General features: G+C 40.9%; 1 protein-coding gene across 10 annotated transcripts in view; it reads right to left on the reverse strand.

The window, feature by feature from the left end:
• Positions 1-24,504, reverse strand: part of ptprfb (protein tyrosine phosphatase receptor type Fb) — a 167,921-nt gene that overhangs the window by 105,212 nt on the left and 38,205 nt on the right. For all 10 annotated transcript variants that reach the window (XM_080034566.1, XM_080034565.1, XM_080034573.1 and 7 more), the window contains one exon: positions 8,200-8,375. In XM_080034566.1, the coding sequence (XP_079890692.1) occupies positions 8,200-8,299 (100 nt within the window). In that variant the 5' untranslated portion in view covers positions 8,300-8,375. The remainder of the gene's footprint in view (positions 1-8,199; positions 8,376-24,504) is intronic.

Genomic DNA, 24,504 nt, shown 5'->3' on the forward strand with positions numbered 1-24,504 from the left:
CCTCATATTTACTGCATTTACAGTGAATAACTCGCACTATTCAGATAAAGGCATTGCTCTGATTGCTCACACTATTTTTAAAACAACAAAACTGGGTTATATAATTAACGCAGATAAACATATCTAGATAACTAGTAAATCCTTCCATCTATTGGTTTTAATAAGCAAAGGAATGCATCAGTGAGATCAAAAAGTGATCCACAAACAGCAGCATGACTGGTGGGGGATGGTAAAGCAGAAAGGCTTTCATGTAACAATTAACGCATGAAAACAATTAGTTATCAAAGCAAAAATAAAATATACACTCCAGTGAAGCCACTATATGTTCTTATGTTGTGGTACTGTGGTATTCTACAACACATTCTGACAACCCGATTATCAAACAAATGATGGGGTTATAAGGGAAATGATTCAAACCCTTAGAACACAGGCTCAAACAAAGGGGCCCACCATAGCTATCAACTGGGTTTGTTTACAGAGCCTAGGCTTTATATTTACGCTGGAATTTTTATGGTGCCCACCAAGTATGACAAGCAGCGAGCAGATTGTGAGGATATGTACCCTGATTTTGACGAAAAGCATTCTCCCGAATTGCTGACTCCACCTTTAAAATCACAACAATGCAGCTTTGTGCCCTGTTGACTCTACATTGAAATGTTAAGGAGCAGGCTATTGATAAATCTGCATACTATAGATAGCACTGAGGGAAGCTAGAGGCTTCTGATTGCTTTGTGTGGATTGGATTAAACAGCTTCACTCAGATAACACTATGCCCTGCAGCAGTATGAGTATTGTGGGGTCTGAGGTCTTTAAAGAGATGAAAGGTACATGGGGGTTCCCAAACTCCACATGCCTACAGGTGTTTTTATCTTTCACTAGCTAGATCTTAAGATGTTGGGATGAGTGATCTGGAACACCTGTAGGTGTACAGTAAACAGCAAATGACTTTGTCAAGGACAACATAAGAAAATGGGTCTGATGAATAAACTAATGAAAATGGGTCATATTTTAGGACAAGAACAGACGTCAGCATGTTTATTTATATTAAGTGTTGCAGTGTTCTAGCCCACACAGAGCAGCATTATTGTATGGTGTGTGTTTCTCAAGCAGCTATACAGTTTTTGTTATTTTTCTCCTTGTCGGGGGCCTCAGAGCAAGGCTTGTAATAAATGCAGAGACAGCAGGGAGAGTTGTGTAAATGGCACTTGTGTGGCTAACAATTAGTGTATTCCCAAACCTGCCAGAGTGCCCAATGAGAGCTACTCTGTGGTATAGAGTATCAGGGATCGATACACACGCAGCACAGAGAAAACCATTCATTCTTATTAATAATGGATTAGTAAGTTATCATTTTCACGAGGCAACACTTAGTGGAAATTTGTCTGATAGCATCAGCACTGGTTGTTTTAATGGAACACTTCCATTAAGGCCTTTTCGGGCCATTAGCAGGCAACTTGTTTGCAATTAATTCCATATAAAGCTGCCTCCCCTGCAAGTTATTTACTCTGACAAAGTCAACTGCACTTCAGGCTGTTTGTTTAAAACAATAAACATCATGTTTTCTATCTGCACTTTTCTGGAACAGCTGAACACAAGGAGCATTGTGTTATTTTACCCCCCCACATGGCACATGTACAAGACAGCACATGTTAGCACATATTTATGCGAGTGGACCCTAGGACAAAATAATACGAAGCAGGGTTTCTCATTATTATCTCCCTGTGGTTGATGTATTTCGGGTCAAAACAATTTATTTTTATTATCCAGTTTTCAAATTTGTAATCTCTATCTGTCAAACTGAGTTCTCATTACAAGAGATAGCAATGCAACTCTGTCATTGTGCAACACAGTCCAGCAGTCCAGCAGCTCCTCTGCTTGTTCTTCTGTATCAATCCCACAATATATTTTTCCTCGCTCGCTGTGAACACGCTAACCATTTAAAGCATGCTGAGTGAGACACAGTATGAATGCTTTTAGCACAGGTAATTTTGTGCTAATGTATTCAGCCTAAACAGAAAGGTTCAGTGTCTAGTATTGTCACCCTGCACGTCCGCATCCTGGTTTCCAAACACAAATAGGACCTGTATAGGTTAAGTCTGTTTATTTTTTCCCGTGTAGGAACAGGTTTTTTGCTGTACAGTCCTGTTTCGTTGCACTATGCACTCCCACACATCAGTCAGTTCACATTGCATTCAGTGGTGAGGACTCAACAAACAAAATCAACTATTTTCCCCCTTTTCTTTAGAGAGTAATAGTGCAGTGGCCGAAGATTGATGGAGCTTTATAAGCTTTATCAGAACCTCAAGGAAATCACAAGAGCAATGTGATTCATCATGGGTGAGATACTGTACTTAAAACAAAACCTCTAAACCTATATAGAAGGGAAAAGGAAAAAGAAAAACATAAAACTTTCAATACCCTTGTGGTCCAGAAAGACGGGCTTTCAATCAGGCCTTCCAGCCTATAGTGAATTATTCAAGACAACGGAGAAGAACAAGAACTCTAAGTGCAATTACCCTTCACTCCTCTCTTCCCAGTGTGAGCAACATTAATGTAATGGCTTTCATCTTCTCAAGCCGATTAAGAACGAGGGAGGCATCTCTTAAGTCTTCTCTCTCTCTCTCTCTCTCTCTCTCATTCTCTCTCTCTCTCTGCTTGTATGTCAGTCAATTCCTGACATTTGATCAAAAAACACACGCAAACACTATAGGCTTTGGTGACCAATGCCTGGAGTGGGTTTTTAAAAACAACTCATTCATTATATTATAATAGCGATTTTATAATGATAGAACACCAGTTCCGTATGGGTGAAGTATTCCTTTAACATGACTCACTTTCTTGTTTTGTTTTTTCAACCCAACTGATTCCTTAAGGAAAGGTTTTACCTGAAATATGATAAAAGCAGACATTACACAGTTATATTTTTATTTTATTATGGGGCAAAAAAAAACTTCTATTCTGTTATAATGCAAATCATGGTTATACAATGCTTCTCAAAGCTATCCCGCAATTTTCTAGTGGATGAAGAATCCCCATCATCATGTGAAAATGACTGGTGTATGGTGTGCAACACAATGTGGACAATGCAAATTCAAAATGCAAAAATCACTCTGTGAAGTATGTGGCCCTGACAGACAAGACAAGCCTGCTAATGTTTCAGCTGAACTGCACAGTCATCTGCATAACCCAGGGGCTACATCACCTCCGCTCTTCATTTAGTTCATTTGTTGAAATGTTCTCATTTGCAATGCAATGAAACTAAGTGTTTTTCCATTCTGAAACTGTGAAGGACGACCGACTGCTACATTTGAAGGCATGTGTGGGCGGGTAAAAGACTGTCAACCCAGGGACACTCGCATTCAAAACAAATATGAAGAGAGGGGAAAATGCTATTTGAATGCAGCTTGAATATGTAAAAAAGCATATAGCGTGACACCTTTGTAATGAAAATCCAAACTACTCTGTAGAGTTGCTGTGCGAGTACAGAAGGATGTTTGGGCAACTGATGGAGGGCTTTGTTAATTCTTCTGTGTAAAGACCAACGGTAAACCTTGGCTCGGACCCTCACATTAATAGACCAGTGTGGGGAAAATGTTAAGTGCGTTAAGTGATCCCAGGAGGGGATGGGTTGGTGGCTCTGCTGCTGAGATGCCCCCCTAGCTTCTCCACAGAGCCCATTTTGGGGTGAGCTCATCATCCATCACCACGCAACCCCTTGCGACCCCCTCTAACCTCATTAATTTGCCTCCCCTAGATTAGCCCTCCCTCGGAGACCACAAAGACATGCTACCATTGTTCTCATCATCTCACCCACACAGCTCCGGACATCTTAAGTAATTCAACCCTCCACTAGCCAAAATTGAGAGGGAAATTAAATTATGTTACAGTTGGGACGTGGAACAACAAAGGAATTCTGGCTTTACACGCGCCAACAGGCTCTTTGTTGCTTCCCTTGTGATTTAGAATCTTTTGAAAAGGCTATGGTGACCATTTACCCATGAAATAGTTCCCACTTGAGATCCAACCATGGTTTATGCCGCTCTATGTCCACAGGCTGTTTGAATTGAGTTAAATGTCTTGAATGTACCTTAGAGGATGCTCCAAAAGTAAACAATACATGGGTGTGTGGCAATGAGCCTGTGTCTTACTGGGTTATGTCTTAATAACCTTAGTATTTACGGCCAGCTATCTTGAATTTTCCCAATCTCAACGGAGTCTGATCAAATATCATATGTGGAGGATGTGACATAACAGATGTATCGGCATCCTTTCTTGCTCCGAATATGTACCACATACAGTTTTTCTCCAAACACAAATTAAATCCAAATCAGCACTCGGGTGACACTGCATTATTTAAGAGCTAAGTATCCTATTTGATAAGTAATATGTCAAGATAAACAGTGATGATTTGAAGTGTCATTTGTCAATAAAGCCATCCCAATGAACACTGAATTAAAATGTCTTTCCCCATCTGCCCTTTTCTGGGAAGGACACTGCCGGTTATTGTTGTCCTATGTGGCATTGCCGAATCCGGGACACAGCAGAGGGTTTGGGTGACTGCCTCTGGCCCTGCTATTGAGCTCCCTAATTAAACTATTAATCTCACATCATTAACCTCCGATGACCCTTTCCTCCCTCCATTCTGACATTGCTACACTGGCTTATAAAGACAACTTCCCATCGAATCTCCACAACCTCTAAATTACGTTCCTCCCACATTTTATCTTGTAGTTGTTTTTCTCACATGCATTGCTTTCTCCTTGCTGCTTTCTCAGAGCGCATTTTCTATTGTTTAGTTTTCCCCTTCCACATCAGCCTCTCCCTCTCTCTCTCTTGGTGTGCTTGTCTGTGTGATGTGTGTGGACCACAGCTGTGTGCTAACCGCATTACTCCCAAAGTGGCTCTCCAAGGTAGATACGGTTACTTTTAATTAAAAAAGAATCAATTGCTATCCCTGACAGTTTTTGAACTGGGTGACCATATGGACACTTAAAAAATACAATCCAATTTCCAGCCACCCAATTCCCCGACTGGTCACCCTTCTCCAGACCACTTTGGCACTTCCATCACATCAGTCCATTGCAGGAGCTCTAGAAATTGCCAATCTATTGAATTTATTAGTTTTACAGGTTAATTTGTTAAAATAACTGTGTTGTTCTTAAGAATGCTGGTAATTGATGCTATATCACGTGCTAGTAGCTGACAGTCCTGTATAAAGCCAACTATTTGTATATTTATCATAGTGATTGGTGCGAAACCTCGTAGTAGAAGACAGCCATTGGGCAATAGGGAAACACAGTGGCATAAACATTGTCTATAAAACTACAATTAATTAGGTTAGGTAGGATAACATAGATAAAAGGTTGCAGCATTAGCAAGAGGTTTGATTTAAAAAGTCACTTGAAACTTAATTAAGATAAGTATGGTGCCATTGTACTACTCCTGCCACTTAAGAGTGAAACGAGCAGGCTCAGGTGCAAAGGCCTCAGTAGTCTTGCAGCACCTTTCATGAAAAGGCGCCCAAGTGTATAACATTAGAGGCACGAGAGGAGACACTATACATCAAAAGCTTATTAAAGCCAATGAAATCACTCACAATGACAGCACTACAAAAAGATAACCATTACATTTAAGTGCTGGGTATGTGTGACTTTGAGGCTGACCTTGTGGGCCGGTGGCCTATTGTGTACAAGCAGGCTGTATAGAGAGCTGCTTGATTAGGCCGAGCTCCCCGGGGATCGATGGGACGTCTGCGATCAGCACTCAGAGTAATAACACTGTATTGTGTTCCTACTCAATGACGGTATAAGATGAATGATGTCACCGGGCTATAGCACCAATAGTACTGGTGGAGGATTCCTTGTACTCATTTGTGCTTCTGAAACATGATGAATAGTACCATCTGAAGTATTACGTCAAACAAACAGCATGACAACAACCAAAATGTAGCCACCCTAAACCACAACCATGCACTGTAAAGCAATGGTGCTGTTTGTAAGGCCTCACAATGCTCACATGTTTGCTACCTGTGGTTGTCTAAACATTTTTTCAAGGGGAAACTCAAGGACAGCCAACCAAACCCATGTAATCAGAAACTTGCCAAGCACCCCCGCCTTTAATGTGTCTGTCTGGTGTCTGCCCTGTAATACAGGAAATCCAAACCAGAACTATCAAGTTCACATAACTAAGTTGGATACAAATTACAGGAATCAAACACACCCAACCCTGCCATTAGTGGTAGGTGTTATTTTTACCCCCCAACTGTCTTATTTTAATTCTATGTCTGTTCGCCTTGCAGTCTGGGTAATAGCAGGTCTAGGAATCTTTCCATGTGTGCTTACATTAAACTACAACCAGGGGTTAACTTTGGAATAGAGAAGGGTTTTGTATGTGTTCATTTTCTAAATGCCATCTTTTCTCAAGCTCCTCATCCATGTATCAGTGTGTGGGTCTATTTTCTATAAAAACGTTTGAACCAGATTGACAACAATCTCTGAGCATCTCTGTCTGCTAATTAACATGCTCGGCTCTGTGTTTCTATCCTTATATTATATGATTACCAAAATTAAAGACTAGTGATATCTTTCTCTCATACTGACAAAGAGGCAGAAAGCAAAACGACCAGATTTACATACTGAAAGGAAAGATACTGTAGAAAACGATCTGCATTAACCCATCGTTCATAGATATAACAGACTAAGCATCAAACCAGCTAACTGTGTGTGACTCTTTAAATACCAGCATATTGTTGAAAAAATGACAAAAAGAGATTGAATGGTAAACATGCCTCAAAGGCATTCAATTCTATAGATACAACAATGACACAAATTTCTTTCTAAATGCCATCCTGCATTGTTTGCTTAAGAATTGTCTTTGCATGTAGCCATCTGCACAATATTGCTAAAAAAACAACACAATAGCTGCTAAGATTAATCATCAAGGTCCCATCCTAACTCTGGGCCAAACTGGACATCTGACAGACTCAGCACATTTAAATAACATCTTGGCACCCTCAACGCCCCTGATATTACCTTTTTTTTCTCTAGTTGGCCTTCTATGTAAGTGAATTTATTTTGTTAACCCCCTTTGTGGCATTAAACATGACGGCATTGAAGAGCACATGTACACAACAAAACATGACAATAAACACATGCACATCCAATAAATACATTACTGACATTGCAGATCGTATTCCCTTCTCAGAAAGAGCACTATGGCCATATCTCAAAGGACAAAACATTGTATTTACAGTTATTTAATAAAGGTTCCTAATATACTGTGTGTCACTGTGTTTTAGTCTGATGAAGTCATTGCAGTAGCCGTACAGTTCCCTGCTACTGCTTCAATCATCTGGTCTGATCACATTACAGGCGGAGCTATGACAGTGTTGCCAGACCACAAGAAAAAAAAGGAGTTCAAAACTTCTCTGCAAGGTCAAGTTCACACTGATACAGTGCAACAAAGGGTACAGAAAAACAAATCCTACTGGACCCATGTATGAAAGGACAGTGTGGTTGGGTGGGGGATGGGAGGGGCTGGGGTAAAATTAAATTACAGTGACCCTTTGACAGCACTATAGGTGAGGTCATGTGTTGAATTAATTCTGTCCCTGACCCCGCCTTTGGCAGGGCAGTGCCTCTTGACGGCCCCCCCGAGATGGTGAAATATCGTTCTGAGCGCTTTCTTCAAGCCAAAAACCGTCATTGGGATTGACAGCCGGTCACAGAGGCCGATAGAGATTTGCTGTGTGCACTGTACACTTATTTTTAGTACAAACACCAAAGCTCTCTATACTTTGGGACGTGCATTAGATGCAGCTGCTATTTATGTGTCCTTTAATCCTCAAAAGACACCAAATGTAAATGCAATCTATATTCTATTTTAAACAAAGCTTTGCGCCGCACAGCATGAAAGCTTGTTCTCTGTGAATGTCCACACATTCAATTAATGTACAACAACGTGGTGGGTTAAATTGAATTAATGTCAGTCTGTTTACCAGAACATGTACAAAAGTGCTGCTATTTTTCAACTGATCACTAGATAAGGTTAAACACCTCATATTACTCTCAAGAGAACTTGTTTTTAACCTCCCATTTTGTGTATTTTATCTTTTGTGTAGCAAACGAGGTGCTAAGCTCTTACTGCCAAGTGCTTATGAAGCTATAAGTATTATCGAATTGACTGGATGGGATAACTTACTGTCTGCCAGCGAGGAGAAGGCCATGCAGCTGAGTAGAAGCAGGAGCACCAACGCCCCTCTGGGCAGGAGGGGCACTGCCAGGTGAATATTAGGCACCATGTTCCAAGTTGGCACTGCTCCCCCCCTCAGTCCCCTGCTAGACACGTCCCACTCTGACAGGATCAAAGACTAACACCTGGGAGAGCAAACACAAGCAGAAACAGGAGTACAGGAACATTAGTATTCAAGCTCACCGTACATTTGCATATGTTTGAATGAGCACAACAAGTAAAGCAGAAATATCAAACGCAAGTCAGGGAGCAACACTAAAGGAGACGGAAATGTTGTATACTTGTAAGAAAACAACAGCACATAACACTGGAGATCTTTGGTCGCGTTCAACAAGACAAACAATACCCGCAAAAACAAAATCTTGCTCGGGGCAGAGGAAAAATGAAGTGAAGCGAATGTAACATGGAGACAACATCAGCAGAGGAGTGAAGACACAAATGCAGTACAGAGAAATCATGGGAAAGAAATAACAAGAACAAAGGGGAGGTCAGGACGAAAGGATTAAGCTCCTCATCTATCGTCTCACAATGGGGATCAGGAAAAGACCCACAGGACCTCCTAAACAGTACTCCCTTAGGGCCGATGCCCACTTAACGTTCCCCATTAGGAAATTGAAACTGTGTCTTCCAGATGGGTTCAAATCACACAAAGTGCCGTGGTCTTGTGATATAACAAAACATGTATGCATACATAAACATTTATTAAACGACACGCCCCAAGGGGGCTGTGGCTGGTCAACAAAGCAGCAGCAGGTGTACCACAAATGAACCATAATTAACCTAACGATGAAACAAAGAATTGCTCCATCGTCTTAAGTAGTGGGTGGATACACAAGCAAAGGCTGCCCCTCAAATTGAACCGCATAAGCACAGATTCTTTGTCTTTCAGGAATTAGATGTAGCGTAGGAAATGACTAAGCCTGATAAGATTTAGATATATGGCCTTAAGTTTGTTACAGCCTGCAGTTCCAATGTCCAATACCATTATAAACACAGTATTTGTGTATTCCCATACTCAGTTAACTACATTTCTTTCTTTCGTCTTCCCTTTATTCTTGCCCATGGCAATCTGTGATGAGTAATCATGACGCTGTAAAGCAGACCACAATATGGTAAAAGACAGTTATATCTTGAAATTGAAGCAGTATCATCTTTAAAAAAAAGGGGGGGGGGATGTTGAGAGGACAAAAATGTTTTAGAAGTAGGGCTAATTTTGTCTTCAAGGGCTCTGACAATTTTTTTATGCACAAAGCTGCTACAAGAGGCCTATTGGAATTGAATTGAAAACTGTTTTGGCTTGTCTGCTCTGTCTCACTGTCAAGTTTTTAGAGGCCACTGAACAATGCTGGGTTGCTGATATTGGTGAATAGAGAAAGAGCGGCACTCACAATGTGGAATATCTTAAGGCATGCTGGGTGGCCGGTCAGCTCTAGTCTATTCAGTTCAGCTAAATAAGTTAGAGTGTCAGGAACACAATGCCTCCAGTATCTTGCGTGTAAGAAAAAAAAACTTTCCATTCTTAAGCCAGTGGAGGTGTTGAGCAGCCCATTACTCATGTGGCGTTTTCAATGTGTGTGGAAACACAGAAAAAAAACGCACACAACGGGCAACTCTTCGACCACCCTCTTTGTGAAACAAGACCATAGAAAACACTCTATAAGGCAAGAGATCTTACCAAAAAAACAACATTTAGAGAGTTATTTTTCTTCATCCGAGCTCTGCTATAAAACCTCTTTCGACAAGTCACTTGGCATATAGAAGACAAGCAGGGCTGAGGAAAATGATGTGAAGGAATGCTAACCGTGAGTCATGTTGCTGGAGCCTCACCTGGGTACTGTTGCAGACAGGTATCATTGGCGACTTGCTCTTGAATGGAATTTGCCTCTAGGCTTTCATGTCTAGCAAACACATTTTCCGATGCACCACACCTTGCATCGTCGAAGGAATTTTCGAACTCTGCATGCAGCCAACATCGTCTATCATCACTGAAAGCTCAAGCTGTGAACTTATCAAGCTGTATTATACTTCTCCCTGCACGTAGATTGTTTTGAGAAATGCCCACAAGTGCAGCTAAAAATCATTTGAAACCTCTGGAAGAAATTGATTCCTCCTTTGTGTTTTAATCTTCTCTAGTAATGAGAAAGCACATTGTTGGTGCAGTGTGTAATATCGGAATACTCAGTGGCATATAGTGGTGAAAGTTCTAGATTGCAACACTACGTTGGTAACCCCACCCTTTAAAATGTTCACAGAAGCTACTGTGGCCTTCAAGGACAAGAAGCTATTACTAAAGATGGCATCATCCACCGCTGCCTAAGTCTTTCCACAATATCAAGTGATGAAGAGAAGATGTATTTATTTATTTTTTTATAGTACTTCTACGTTGCCTTCCAAAGTCGTGCATCTCCCCAGGACACCCACTTTAAAAATGCATATTGCCGATAAGTTTGTCCATTCTGTACAACTGCAGAAACATGGCTATTCAATATGGCAGCTGCCGTGCAGGGTGACCCAATTCTATATATAAATGGCTCATTCTTATGTTATAAAATAAACAGTAACTTTTATTTCTTAAAGTGATTTTACACTAATTAAAACACACTTGTGAATATTATATTCAATTTATACCAAGTCTGTTTTGAAAAAAGGCAATACATTTTACACACAGCACCTTTAAGCTCTAACATTCTTGAGGAGAAAGGGACACAGATATACACTGCTCGGGTTGCCAAAGAACTCAACCCGCTCTGCAACCAGACGGAAAGACAATTTATGCCACAGATATTTCTATTCATTGAGTTAATACCCTAAGTTAGCTTTGCAAAATTAGTGCAACTAACATTAAGTTTGTTGGCTGAAAAATTTGTTTTGACACGCATTTTTATGTACACCAGCGTTGCGTTGGTTCATGTCGGTGGATCGAGAGAGGGAGAGAGAGAGTGAGTGAGGCTGATAGAGTTGGCGACTCACTGTGCTGCAAACCCTTGGCGGTGGAGAGATATCTTTTACAGCAGATGCCAGAGAGAGGCAGATGCTTTTCATCTTCAATGAGACTAATTCCTAGAGCGAAGGTTTATTCTTTATTTATATAGCTACTTATTTATCCCAGTGCAGCTTGGTTCCTCCCAGCTGCAAACATATACTATGGGACAACACTTTCCACTGTGTGCATTTTGTGCTGTGGCTCTATAATGCTAGTGAGAGAGGGACGGGGTACCAACGTTGGAATGGTGCAGTGCGATCCAAAAAAGTTAAGTAGCTCAGCACACAGGCAGACATTGTTTGCGACTATGTGGGAGAGCGAGAGAAAAACAGTGAGAACGTGTAGGTGTGGATGTCTGCCCTTGTGAGATTGAAATCCTTCCATCTTGGTAATGATTTTATTCTGAAGCATGGTTAGTGTGTGAGAGTAAGAGACGAAAGTGTGTTAGAGAAAAAAGAGTGAGCACTCCTTAATTATGTCTAAAGTGATGATCCAGATTATTTCACCAGAAATTGAGATCCTAATTAATTAATAATGCCAATAATTAGCCGGGACAAATTCAGCGGCTTAATTGTTTTAGGGCAAGAGTAGATTATCTAAATTAAAAGAGTTTGAAACTGCAGAGCAACTACTTCATAAACCAGTATCCCATCCACAGAAAGTTCTACGTATTTTTTGGGAAAATGCTTTCCAGCTAAGACTAATTAAATGCATTACTAATTATTTTTGTCTTCTGGTCAAAGCACACCAGCTATTTTTGGCACAACTTCTGCCGTTTACGAGGAGCATGGTGAATGGAAAAAGCCTGGTGCTCAAATCAATTTTTCTCTTCTGTGATTTGATTTAGTCCATCACCAGGGTATGATGGAGTCTGGGTTAGCGAGTTTGCAAAATGATATTTATGATCAACAGAATCATTATTGTAAATGTATTGTGTTTATGTATGTAATTAGCTGATTAGCATAATGAGGTTGCTTGATATACTGCAGGAAAATAAAGGGCAATAAAAAGTCAAAAGATTTTGTCAGTTCCCTCCACCTCATTATCACATATAACATTGACATCTATTGGAAAAATAAAGCACATGCTGTGCTAATAAATCCAAGCTCCCTAGGCTAGATAGCTAATGTTTAGGAATGGTCATTCAAAAACGTTTTGGAACTATTTGAGATCTAAGTGGTGATTCAGTCTGCAACCAGACTTAACACAATTTATGGTGCAGCACTAGATGCAATTTGTCAAGATGTCAGAACCAAGTGTCCTATATATATAAAGTGAGAGGAAACAATGGTGGCAACATTTTATCTTCAGACACAGAAACCATGAAAGAGAACAGAAGGTTATTAAAGTGATACTGGAGTTGAAATAACCCCAACCCTGTTCAATCAGCATGGATGTCTTTTTAAATTTGTTTAGAAAGAAGCTTTGTAGTCTTGAATGAATGGGGATATTTCAGTAATGCAGGCTGACATTAATTGTATAAGCGTTATAATAGGCAGACGACTGAGAGGTTTACTAAAGTAATTAATAAGGGGAACAATGGGATGTAAACGTCTCAAACAGTAAACTGTGGAGGACAAAAGACCTTTTGAGTGAGTTCAATGGGGAGGGGACTTTGACAAAAAACTGCACACCTATCCTGTTTGCTTGTTTGCCACCCACATCAGGTGCCTGTCATTCAAGTTATTAACCCCCATGTGTGTGGCTAGGGAGTGGCCACCCATGCAGCACTATGAGTCAACAAGCAGACAATGTAGGACACAGCTGCGCAGAGAGCGCAAAGGCTGAGTAAACACTACTATTACACAAAGTACAGGTAGCATCTCTGCTCTCTATCGTTTCAATCCCTCCTACTCATGTAGTCTCTCTTTCTCCAGCTCTGGTTAATGGGTTATCGTGTGTTTGGGGAAGTGGGACAGCTGATATATGGCTAGCAGAGTGGGGAGCTAATCATGGCCGTCTCTAGAGGTGATAAACCCAGACTGGGGAGGTTAGTGTTGGCCCAGCCTGCTACGGCTCCATAAACACAGTTACAAGCTGAATTTCAACAGCAGTGTTTTTGGCCCCTGATTAGATTTCCATAGAAGGTGCAACCTCACAAGTTTATGCTCTTTTCTTTCTTTTTTTAACCTCAGCAGTGAAGACACACCACAAGACCCAAGAGAATGACTGCAAGTCGAAAAGACCCATATTGTAAAATGAAAGTGCAAAGTAACCAAATTAGGGGTTCCCTCCACCTTTGAAAGCCTTGCTGTATCCACAGACTTGATGGTGCATGTCTTTTTCACAGGGCTGCGACAAGGCCCTACACTGAAATTCACCTAACAAAGGGTAATGTCCTGTGACCTATCAGGTTTTACAGCACTTTTGTTTACAAGCTGATTCCACAGAGTTAATTTTTAACGCTTTACTGCTGAACAGAAGATTGAAAGACAGAAAGAAACCTATTACAGACAAGTGCACTTCCTTAACTTAGGCAATATAAAGTAAGCAGCACTGATTGTGCTGACCTAGAATGTAAGAACTGATGTAGTAAGTCACATGAGTAGTGTCTGCGTGTGTTGATGACTTAAAGAAATCCACCAGGTCAATTGAATCCACTTCCGTAATTGAGTATATTGATAAAGCCCCCATGTTAAATGTACAACATATGACACAGTCTCCATGACTCATTCTGATGTAAACTGTGACGTATGAGGGCTTGACTTAATACACCAGGCTCCAGATAATGTCTAGCGTGCCTCTCAACACAATGGAAAGACCCCCACATATTGGCTTCACCCATATGATACAATGTGGATTGGCATTTAGTCTGGTTGAGTGAACATTTAACAAAACTCTGGCACATCCATAAATTTCCACTGAAGTGGGGATTTACAATCACCTCTGGGGGTCTACGAATCTTTCCAGCTACAAATCAATCTGGGAATGAAAGGTGATATGTATTACACTGATAGGTATTACACAGAGTAGAAGAGACATACCAGAGTGCCACTTCCATTTGAATTTATTGGAGAGTGATTATTGGCGTTGTCGAGTTGCAGAGCAAGGAGAAAATGGCTTGCGCTACAAAGTGCTAGGCAAGGGCCTGCAATAAATCAAAAAGCAGGCTCAATGTAAATCAGTCATTCATCAAATAAAGGCAACGCTGTGTAACTGGACCAATCGAGCGGATGAAACAACTTTCTGTATAATAGTAAAAACATAAGGAGTTATACATTCAGTCAATACCAGCAAGTTAAGCTTTAAAATTAAGTCCATCAATTTATTTTTGTTCAGTTTGTTTTAAAAATATGTACTTTTTTACACACGGCTTTATTAGGGAAAATGGTTGCTATTTCATCGCTTTGGTTGACATTTCAATGCCCGAGTCTAAATTGTGACATTTTATACCATGGATTCATATTATGATTTTAATCATATCATAATCATTATTGTTTTTCTTTCACTTGTTGAAATGTCTTGAAGGCATCTTTGTTTTGAAAAGTGGTGGAAAATGAATAAACCTCAAAGCTATGGCCTGTATAAAACTACTGTCAAAATGATCAAATAACTATCTTATTTATTATGTTTATTTAATTCAGGGTCTCTTAAAATGTACGCACCCAATAACCTTGCCCTAATTCAAAGATTGAAATAGTGTTAATTGTGTGTTTTCAGATATGTGTGTTTTCGAATTTCAGAGAGCTCCTCAAATGAATTACTGCATAATTAAGAAGGATTCTGTGCTACAGCCAAACATTTAATTAGCAGATGTGCATATATATCAAAAGGAAATTCACACTGTCAAGCAAGAACGATGGGCTAAGACGTCACCACTTGAAGGTTTGCTTGTGGACAGATGGTGCCATAAAGTGACTAGGCATGCAGCACAGAAGGCATGGACTCCCCCCTCACACAAGGACTTCAATCCCCACCCCCAGCCCCCCAAACCCCACTACACCCTGGGCTGAAAGCCTTGTATCCAGTCAGTAAAAGACAAACAGAGTGAAGGCATGTGAGCAAAAAGGCTGGCAAATACAGGGCTCCGCGGATCAATATCCAGCGAAACAGAGGCAGTTGTTCAGGCTCAGCTTTATCCACGGATAAATCATGGGGGGATTTTTAGCAAGAACAGGACATAGCAGAAATATCAGAAAAGGTATGCATTGTAGAACTACAGTACAACATAGAAAGATATGGGATACGATAAAAACAAGCTAACAAGGAGATAAACATTCCCTTTATCTTCATGTTTAAGTTTATTTATTGTGTTCAGGTGGCCCTGAGGTAAAGATACTGGACCCAATTTTGAAGAAGAGTGTTGGATGGGGCTTTCCAAGGGTTTTATACTATTCAGCAGGTGTCTCCACTGTTCCAAATCAATTACCTCTAGTCAGTCAGGGACGAGGTTAGGGGGGTATTGTAAATCAGCTTGGTGTCAGGACAGATTAGTGACTGTAACGGGCTGGGAGTGAAGCTCTTTCCCTTTAGAGGCCTATACATGAGAACAAAGTTGTGGCCTCAGTGCTCAGTGACCGAGTTGCAAGGTTAGTGTTAGCCACTATACTTTGTACTAAGGCTGGTCAATATGAGAATGTTTTCTGTAAGATTGTCAGATCATTTGCTGTACTCTTTCCATCCCTTTAATATGTCTGTCTTGCATTGGTGAAAATGCACAACAATGAGCTATCAATAACTGCTTTAAGGCAATAAAATATATTCACTTTTCTTTTATCACTGTGATCAAATACTTTGACTTGCTGGATTTTTTATTCAACAAGTTAGCAAAAACAGAACATTCAACATGGTTGTTTTATCTAGGAGCTTATTCACATTGCATCGCCCACATGGAACATTGTATTGGAACAGTTCCTATTAGGGATGGCCATTTAGAATTTTTTCTTTAACCGGTTAACCACCAGAATTAACGGTTATTAACCGGTTAACCGTTAAGATTTAATGTAGCCTATTTATAGTGAAATACATGAAGCATTATAGCCGGGCTCCCAACCTTTTTTTGTTCCAAGGACCGGCATATTAATTTAAAAACAATTCAGGGAACAGTAGCCAATTTAAATGCCTACATTTTGACATTCACACGGCACCTTTGTCTGTTGTGAGAAGAGGTCTAGTATGCGAATGTAGGAGCAGAAGTGCAATAAGTGACTGAAAAGGGACATTTACACACACACACACACAGGCTTAGGGGATGGGTAGCCTACCGAAACCCGGTGCTAAGTAGTGCTGAGCATGGGGCAACATTTTGACGGACCGTAATATTGATAAGCTCCGATGTTATCAGTACTGCATAACGATACTTAGTTAACGCTTTTGTTTATGACGGATTTTCGCTATTGATCCTGGCACACAATCATGGCAGACCTGTGTCTGTGCAGGGGGCGGGCACTCACTGTCTGGCTGTCTGTCTGTCACTCCCTCACACACTCACTGAGACGGTGATAGATGCAGGACAGCATCCACCTCAAGAAGGCTAATGCTAGCGCTATGTTAAGCTAGCGGGAGCCCACGCTGTTAATTCAATTATACAAACATATGACACGGGAGTGTTGTGACCATAAGTTGTGACTATCATGGACTTATTATAAAGTTGAGCATAGCCTACACTACTCGTTTCATTCTTTACCGACAGTTGGCATTCTTACATCCAGTTTAGCGATATCAAAATAAGAGTCCGGATCTCAGAGAAATTATTATTTTTTTTTTTAACCGTTTAACCTTTAGTATTAACCGGTTAAAGATCTTCTTAACGGTTAATGGTTAACCAGTTAACCATGAACATCCCTAGTTCCTATTACGGTATTGTTCCTTCACAACAGAGCATGTGAAAGAAACAGTGAAAACACTCTGCTGTGGACCAAGGTCCAGACAAACCATGTGTTGACATAGGGAAAGGTTGGGGAAGCCACTTCCTTTATAACCAAGCATTTGTGGTGGGAAACTGTACCTGATGGCGTCTAGGGCAAAGCAAAAGGTTCTGTTTACAAAAAAGGACCCCTTGATGAAAAATGTGCACACAACAGGCACACCAATATATGCTATTCTGAAACCTACCTTGAAGAGAGAAAAAAAAACTATGTGTTAAACATAGTAGGAGCCATGACTGTTCGGCCTAACTCCTACTGGATTCAACCCCATTTAGTTGCCATTGCAAATTTAGAAAAAAGAGGATCCCCAAACTACTAATCCAACATGTCTCTCTCCTGTCTCCTACTCCAGAAGGCTATCCTCCCAACCCCTGTCTAACTAGCAAAAAGAGGCAGATTCTAATAAGCCCGTTATGCCAGTCTGTGTTTCCCTCTATCCCCTCGTCTCTCTCTCTGTCTCTCTCTCTCTCTGTGTCTCTCTCTCTCTCGCTCTCTGTCCCTGCCCGTGTCTCCGTCTCTCTCTCTCTGTCTTAGCCATGAGCCAGTCTGTTGGAGCAGATGGAACCATATATCCCCATTGCTCTCAGGGGGCCCGAGGATTTAAAATGTAAAAGAGATGAGTGCGGAAAAGGCAGGGTTCAGCCAATAAAGGGCACGAAAAGCAGGCAATCTCAGCTAAGACCATGTTCATCAAAACTATGACTGTGCTATAGCGCAATAAAGATAAAGATATGGACTCTAAACTCAGCATTAACCTGGCATGTCGGTCTTTTCTCAGTAAGTAATCCAACATTTTGTTCCACATGATATGAACAGAACAGGAAACTGTATTTCTATTGGTTACCAGACACAGATGCTCCAACAACTTTCTCATTCTGCCAATAGAAAATTAATTGGCAAAAAATGTAATCACTAGTTAGATATTGTATAGCATACAGTTGTAGCTCTTAAACAAAAAAAAACTTCAAGTTCTTAACCTAATAAACCAACTGAATGCTGTGAGTTACCAACACAAGTCTCAATGAGGTTTTTTCCACTTTAAACGTTAAATAAAGGATATTGATAGATTGGAAAATAAACAGGAAATAATTAGGGTGTAACTCCTGACCTGAGGCTTTTTCTTTTAGTTACCCTGGCCGGAAATGTGGAGGGAGACCTGGCTTCCTCCACACCTCACCTCAGGCCACCTTTCAGGGTAATAAGAGAGTATCTGGACATTGTTTCTGTCGTCTGGGAGAAGATTCTGCTTCGTTCCCCATCTCTGGATGGCAGGTTGACAGACAGGAAGAGTGAAGAACAAAAGGCAGACGAGGTCGTGAGCAGTACAATCGATTGCCAGTTGACTAGAGGGGTCCATTATAGTGACAGGCCGGAGCCACAACACGCCAACCTGCACATCACCAGCGTCCTCATTACTACATATGAGTCCCTCCCTGGGACCAATCTCTCTAATGCTCTCCCTCCTTCACGCCTTCCCTCTACAGCACATCTCCCTGGGCAAAGCATATGACTGCATTTGAGCCTGCCAATCTGATGGAACTGTTTTAAAAGAGGAAAATAAATGCCACACCTAAGCTCTGCACTTAGCTTTGTGCACTTGGCGAGCAATGGACAAAGACGACGACACGGCAGGGTAATACACTTTTCTTAAGAGCAATGTTCTTGAGGAAAATGTGCAGCCTCAGTGTACATTTAAGCCTGTGCAATTTTGTCGTTTCAACTAACTGCGAGGGAATCCTCGGCCATATTAAGCATTTCTGCCGTTAACACCCCATGTTTAGGCTGTGCTATCTGCTCCCCTCGTCCCTCTAGTTATTCTGAAATATTCAGTCCTTAAAAGACTTATTTATACTCTCTCCCGTACCTCACCCCTCTCCCTCAAAGTCCAGCTGCAGATAGGATTTACCTGCAGCTGAGACAGCCTCCAGACTATCAATTACAACCAGCGTAGAGTCACTGTTCTGCAGCCTGGCTAACAAGACATACTCACACACACAGACAGGCGCACACACCCACAGACAGGTGCACACACACACATGCACACGCACACCTTTTAGACATTCCCAATTAAATAAATTGTGAGTTCACTGATTTTACTGACAAATCCAATTGTTCTGTGAAAATCCACTTCATAAAGAAAATCTAGGCAAGAGCTCCAATAAACCCAATCAAGCAAACTGGTACTTTGATCAAGTGTTCTACGAATGAAGAGCAAACATTATAAATGAAGATGCCAGAGATGCTATCTTCAGAAAATGAACTATTACAATCACATGGTGAAAAATAAATAAGAAGTTTATATAAATGCCTTGATTGAACTTTTGACAAAATTATACTTAAATGTTGCTCAAATCTGTTGGTAGAAGTGTAGTGGCAGGCAGCATTCGCAAAGTATTACAAAGTCAAAGAAAAAGCACAGGCATGCAAAACCTGAAGCCCTCAGTGCAGTTGTGCACTTGATTTGTATAGTTGTGATGTGTGACTGGTGTGTGATGTGCTGAAAACAGTGATCTCACCAAATTCTTCCTGATATGTCAGGGCATGTCATTTTGCTCTCTGACAACGATTAGACTGAACACCGGGCCATTGCATACACAGAAAGACATGCAGGGACAGGACCTGTCACTCGACACAACACATCCACCCTGAGTGCCTCTGTCGGGTCAACAAATCAAAAGCCATAACAGCCAATGCAACAGTCATCAGGCTGAAGTCATTCCATAGTCAGTTTTGATTCCTGGCCTTAGTGGTTTGTTGGCAAACCTTCACATGAGGTGAACAAATAGGAAACAGAAATAATGTAGGGGGTATAGGCTAACACCCCCCAATACAACTCTTATAGGACTAAAGGCTAACATGTAGCAATGCTTGATATAGTCAGTCAATACAGACCAGTGTAAGGCTCTGAAGGAAGATCTAAGGGAATGAATTCCTTTTAAGTGAGCCATAGTGTCTAGCCCTGGCAGTAGCACAGTGATTATTAGGATAACATATTCGGGTCAAACAGTTAATGCATGACGCATTCACAACAGAGTGTATAGAAATTATCTTTAAAGCACATTTTGACAAACACTTCGAGACATTCCCAGGTCAACATCAAACCGTTTTTTTTTTCATGAGTTGAGCAGCATGTGCAAAAATGTACCATGCATAATTTACCTCGTGCATAAAATTAGATCGCCATATGAGCAAATTTAAAGGCATGGTCATGGTCCATATTCATCTTGGAACTTAATTTGAATTTTGAAGCATTAGTTTCAAAGGGGCAATCCTATAAACTATGAAGGGGTTAGTGGTAACCTCGTTTACCTCCCCGTTTCTTCTTGTCTGACTGTCAGCCTATAGGCAACCAGGCCTCCCATGTTTACTAATGTAGAAGCAACCTCTTTATCAGGGAAGAGATTTGTAGGGAAGAGGCAGGGGATTAGCCATCAAATTACCAGGCAGACAGCATCCCTGCTCCACGGTTGTGAAGCCGTAATCTCTGAGGCTGAAGGGGGAGATCCAGATAAAGCTTTAGGATTGGGGCTGTGGAACTCCAAACTCCAAATTATACCTAAAGTAAAATATGAAAGTGTGCTTCAAGGGATTTTTTTTCCAAAGTTCCGCATTTCGCCCTTTTTTTTGTCGTAACTTCTTTTTAAAGGGCCAGATCACATTGTACAATGTCTCCATGTTGTTAATGATACCACATAACCCGCACAGTGCAATACTTTTAATAGGTGAAAGTCCTTAAACAGGAATGCTGTAGCTAGACAGGGCTGCTGGAATTACATTTTGGTGGCCTTGCCCGTAGTTCTTGTATTGTCACCCCCACCGCTCTCCCTTAAACAAGCAGCGCTCTCCTCAGAGAAAAAAAACCCCGGACACAGGAATGTTTCATCAACGCCTCAGACCCCAGCATCCTTACAGGGCCACAGTGGGCCAACAAGGCGCTGCTCAGGCAGGCAATAAATAAGACGGGCGTTATAATGAAACCAAATGAATCTCCATCCATCTTCCCAAAACAAGCCAGGGACGTCAGAGTTTTGCAGGAAGAAGAGTTATTGCCTGCATTTGAGGACAAACCACGAGACGAACAAAAGCCAAATGTAACGCTGAATACATCTCACTGTAGAACATGCAACACGCGTGCCATGCTTTCAGATGCAAGTATGAGTAACGTCCAAGTCTTTGTATGGGTAGCCCAAGCTGTGAAGACGGATTATTCCATTATATGTCAAATCTTGTTGATGCAGAGAGGCCGTCCTACTTGCTGCTGTTTGAGCAGCAGGGGACTGTTGAAGAAGAAGTCATATGTTTGGAGGAAGTGACAAGAGGGCGGATAAAGTAATCAAGTAGAATGTTGAGTCCAAGCCAGGTATTTGGAAGAATTGGGGGCCTGAGTAAACAAGGATGGTGGTGGAGAACGAGGGATAAATCAGCCACATGACCAGACTCCCAGAACCAAGCACCAAATAAATCAAGCCTACATTCAATTTATTTGCTTTATTGCAGTTAAGCAGCACAATTATCACCTCATACTCAAGACCAAGGTAAAGCTTTGACCTTTAATTCCTTTTAATGGAAGTCCATAAGCAAGCAATATGACCTTGTATCTCTGCAGAAAAAAAACTATTTGAGATAAAAGATATTAGCTACCTATGATCATAAGCTAGTTCTGAGATATGGCATCAAGGAAATCCACAGTATCATGCAGCAAAGCAACAACAGTTATCCATGGTCTCCTTTTATTTTTAGAAAATAGCAAAATGCAGGGTAGAAATTCTATTTGACAGGCGTAGCCAACGTATGTCTCCAAACTGAATTTCTGCACATTTCACATACACAATTATAAGCTTTGTCATGCAAACCGTACAAAGCAAGAAAACATGCAGCAGCCCCTGAAAATGTAGGCTGTTTCAATCAATGTGGAGGCGTAATGGGATGATGCGGAACTGAAATGAGTTTTGTGCAAGGAGAAAATGTCCTCTCTGGCAAAGTGGATTTGTGCTCCCATTGAGAAACCTATGGCTGTAATGCAAATAATTTGACTTTGAATTAAAGGTGCAAGGCCATGAGCCCACAACAGACCACAGATCGCAGACTGAAACTGGGCATAAAATGAAGATGGAATCATCTCAAATTTAATGTAGAATATTTAGGATAAAAGGAGTACAGAAAAAGGCTAATGGCAAGAAAAAAGAGCTAAATATGATCTGAGCATGATGATGCACGATCGAGGTAAACCTATACACTGCTGCCGATGAAGTGGGCTTATACTGGATATTTTGTATTAATCACTAATTGGCAACAAAAATAGCATCACATCAAACATATTATTTAGACCTATCTGCTTATTTGAACATTATCTCATGTCAAAAGCCTGTGTAGATAGGCATAGGCCTAGTTCGATCAAATGAGCTCTCCGTGTGGCAGTTGAGGAAAAGTGTTGTTGTCAAAACACTGGTTATTTTAGTGATAAAGAAGACCTTTTTTCTCAACCTTTTCCTCAACACCTGTCACAATGAATGAGCGACTGTGTGCAAGCAAGAAGTGTCACAACTGAGACCAAAAAGCGACTATCAGCACAGCTAACACATCGCACAGGCGGGGGCCTCTGATTGACACAGCACATTACGCAGGACATATCTGGCACACTCACCCCTAGCTGCATCAACATCTTCGTTTAATACAGAGCAGAGGATTGACAATTAGGCCTTGTCATCGCAAAACAACTACTCATGCCCTTGTCACCATCGGGCAACACATCCTGTCACAAAAACAAATGAGAAACTTCTCTGTGCTGGCATTTTTAAGTCTGAGACCTAATCATAAATAAGACTCCAGCTACAGAATCAAAGCTTTGAATTTGAATAAGCAACAAAAGCTAGTTTGTTTTCTGTCTTGTTACTGTATGCCTAGTAGACAAATGTCTGGCTCCACTGACACAATTGCCTTCACAGACATTGATCTGTGATTGTAAGCAACCTTTTTTCATGTCCCAACTGGGACTGAAGTGACTAAGCAGATCCATCATGTATTAACAGGCCATTACACTTCACCCAATCCACCGATGATGAGGAATCAAGTTCTATGGAAAAATCCATATGCTCTGCCCATAATTACTTTTGAGGAATCCGATGGGGGAGAGAGATTGAGTGATTGACTGTTCCACACAGAGCAATTCATTCAAAAGTAAATACTACAGTCAGCCAAGACAGTCATTTAAGTGAAGGATGCTTTGTATGTTTGGTTAGAGAATCTAATAAGGAGAAGTGTAGACGCTAACTATAGTTATTATCCTTAGGTCACTTCATAGATATCGCTTAATGTTTCTGTGAACATTGCTGGTGACAAAGTGACCGAAGCACAGTCGTAAAAAGTGGAATGAAGGGTCAGTGGCCTGCATGGTGGAGGTGAAGGAGGACGACCTGCAGGTCAGCCCGGGACTGGCTTTGTTAGGACGAAAGACCATGGGTGACATCTTTTTGGCTTGTGTGTTTATGCTACTGAGCAGCTATTTTAACCAGTGTCAGTCTTGAGCTGTGCGTCAAGGTCACATTTCAATCAATTTAAAATTTCAAGTCAAGACTAACAAGTTGTACAGTGATGGTTGTACTCCTGAATCATTACCTTAACAAAAACCTTAGTAGGTAAACACTAAATAAATAAAAACCAAGCTTCGGTACAACCAAGGAAGAAAACACACAAGTTCCCATCGCAGTGAGACAGGCCCGTGGGGAAGTCTAGCCGTTTCAAAGGCCGAACAAGACAAGACAGACATGCTGTCTACATGATCTTCTTTGAAAGCTTAAGACAGCTTTGATGGAAAAGAGCAAGTAGCAAGAAGGATATTTTTCCCACTGAGACCCAATTCTGTTGAGCAACATGTTTATTGTGCAACAACTGCCACATTTATTGTGACCAAGAACAATATGAACTCAGTCCAAAGATGCTTGTCATACAAGCATATAAAAGTTTTATGTTGTAATAAAAGAAGAAACAACAGATTTGAGACATAATTACAGCTGAAAAGGACTTTTAGAGCAGGTTGTTCTTCGTTAAAAGAAAGTACAAAAGGTAAAAAAAAAAATGGTTTTGAATTGTCTTCAGTCGAGTCTTTCCCAAACATTTCTCAACAAAAATATAGCTGATAAACAGTGTAACATTCAAACTACTTTCAAACCTTTGAATCACACTTTAGAAAACAGGTACTACAGGTTTTACTTTTGCTGAAAGCAAAGCCCAAGCATTTTCAAAAATCATAATTTGTGACTTCCACAAAGTTTTCCTCTGAAATTGTGTGGGAGTTCAAAGCCTTTCAGTCTCTCTTTCTAACTGGAATTCTTGTCGATGAAATTTAACCCTCCCGATTGCCCGAAGAGATACAGACAACTGGAAAAACAGGTTGTTTGGCCTCAG

The sequence above is a fragment of the Ammodytes marinus genome (genome assembly GCF_949987685.1).
Source record: "Ammodytes marinus genome assembly, chromosome: 9".
NCBI classification, from domain to species: Eukaryota; Metazoa; Chordata; class Actinopteri; order Uranoscopiformes; family Ammodytidae; genus Ammodytes; species Ammodytes marinus.